The sequence below is a fragment of the Syzygium oleosum genome, unplaced genomic scaffold (genome assembly GCF_021117445.2).
Source record: "Syzygium oleosum isolate NSW1041296 unplaced genomic scaffold, Sole_v2.1 Sole_v2.04, whole genome shotgun sequence".
In the NCBI taxonomy this organism is placed as follows: Eukaryota; Viridiplantae; Streptophyta; class Magnoliopsida; order Myrtales; family Myrtaceae; genus Syzygium; species Syzygium oleosum.
This window is the reverse complement of record NW_026607488.1, coordinates 11,566,026-11,568,037: the sequence shown is the minus strand read 5'-3', so window position 1 is coordinate 11,568,037 and position 2,012 is coordinate 11,566,026. Positions and strand designations below refer to the sequence as shown.

The following is a 2,012-nucleotide window of genomic DNA, read 5'->3' as shown; positions in this document are numbered from 1 at the left end:
AATAACAAACATTGACATTTACAGAATCAACATCCAGTACAATAAAACCATCTAGAAAATAACCACAACCATAATAACTCGTACCTAAATACAAGTCTACACCATTGTTATGGAAGTTCAAATTAAAACCAAGTCGAATCAACACTAAAACAGACACTAAGTTCCGACGAATTTCCGGAGCATATAATACATCATGTAGGAACAAAGTGGGTCCACCATGCATAATTAACTGGCAGTTGCCAATTCCTTTAACCTCAGCTCTGGAGTTGTTCCCTACATAAATCCATTTAGTTCCCGTTGGAACTCGTCGGAATTCTACGAAGGCTTCTCTATCCTTCGCTACATGGTCTGTTGCTCCCGAATCTACAATCCACAAAGGATTTGATTCAATTAAAAATACAGAACTTGACACATAGGCAAAGTTCTCAAGAATGCAAGGGGAGTTTACCTTCTTTGGCTCGCCGCAATCGCGAGCGAAGTGGCCCTTCTTGCTACAGTTGTAGCATTTCACCCTCGACATCTTCTTAACAAAAGAACGCTTTCCTTTGTCTTGTTGATTAAATTTTGGTTTCTTACCCGAAGAACTTGTTCCCTTGCCTTTCCATTTCATAAACCTTTCGACACGCTTGCGCTTGGAGCTCGAAGCCCCATGTGAGCTAGAACCAGCATAATAGATGTCGGTTTCTGGTTTCGCCGCCAGGAGGCAATCCTCTTCTAACTCAAGATGGCGCATGGCATCTTCAAAGGTTTTGATGTTTTCATTATGGGTCAGGTGCACCTTCATGTGCTCCCAGCTTTGAGGCAAGGAACGGATCACTGCTAGCACTTGCTGTTCATCAGTCAGAATGTGTCCAGCATCCTTCAGCTCAACGATCATGTTCGACATCTTTCTCAGGTGTTGTTTCATGGACTGACCATGAGGCTTCTTATATGAGTCAAACCTTATAGTGAGCTGTCTCAGCTTGGTCACCGACGTATGACCAAATCTCGCTGCTAATACTTCCCACATTTCCTTGGCATTCTCAAAACGCCTGAACTCTCGCATGATATCATTCTCCATGCTACTCAGCAACGTGATGCAAGCAAGCGAGTTCTTCCTCTTCCAAACAGCAAATGCATCTCTGTCTCTCTTTATGCTGTGCAGTGTTCCAATCCTCAGGTTCTTCCATAAGTTGATTAAGAGCTTCTAGTGCTTCTTGTTCTTCTAGCACATATTGGATTTTCATGTTCCATATTTCATAATTTTTGCCGTTCAATTTCTCTCCTTTGTTCAATTCAGCCACTATGTTCTTAGTTGCTGAAGCCATGGTATCTGAACATTTCAGATATATAGCACGAATTATTAATGCCACTCATTTATGCATCAGTTTTACACAAACTGATTATATTAATGAGTAATTTCACATAGTTTTTAGATTCGAAAGTTCACTATGTTCCCAATCATCATCTAAAAATCCTAATGTGAAATTATCGTTAATATAATCATTAAGGTAAAATTACGTTCGTTAAAGTTACTAAAACTTTTAGAACTCCCACTCAACCACATGATTTTAATAAGACAGATATTATAATAGAATAGTACCATAAACTATTCATAACAGAAAATATCCATCAACATCTCTTTATTAAAAAAAATATTTACATAAGGAACCAATCCAGCATAGGAAAGAAAACATCAACATCAACATGAACATGAACAGTAATATCCACCTAGGATATCTAAAAACAAACTAAGATTAAATAAAGCCAACGATTCCTAACTTTCTTAAGAACTGGGAAAAGACTTAAGAAATTCCTCATTGTCAAAACCCTTTGAAAGATCGATGGTCGTATCGGGCAGCCATGAAAAGACTGTCGGAAATCCCTTGGGTTTTTCCCATGGCGCATTCATTCTGCGCCAGGATGAATTCACCTCAAGGGTCGACGTCTTTTTCGCTCCAATCCTTATGAATTCCTTAAGAAAATCCAAAGCAAACTTTTTGTATTCTGGAATCCATGGATCACCCCCGTCA

General features: G+C 39.1%; 1 protein-coding gene across 1 annotated transcript; it reads right to left on the bottom strand.

Moving 5' to 3' along the window:
- Positions 1–844, bottom strand: LOC130137991 (uncharacterized). Its single transcript, XM_056310801.1, has 2 exons — positions 449–844; positions 1–363 (listed from the first exon to the last, which is right to left on the bottom strand). The coding sequence occupies exons 1-2, from the start codon at positions 782–784 to the stop codon at positions 340–342; spliced, it is 360 nt and encodes a 119-aa protein (XP_056166776.1). The 5' UTR covers positions 785–844; the 3' UTR covers positions 1–339.
- Positions 845–2,012: the final 1,168 nt, after the last annotated feature.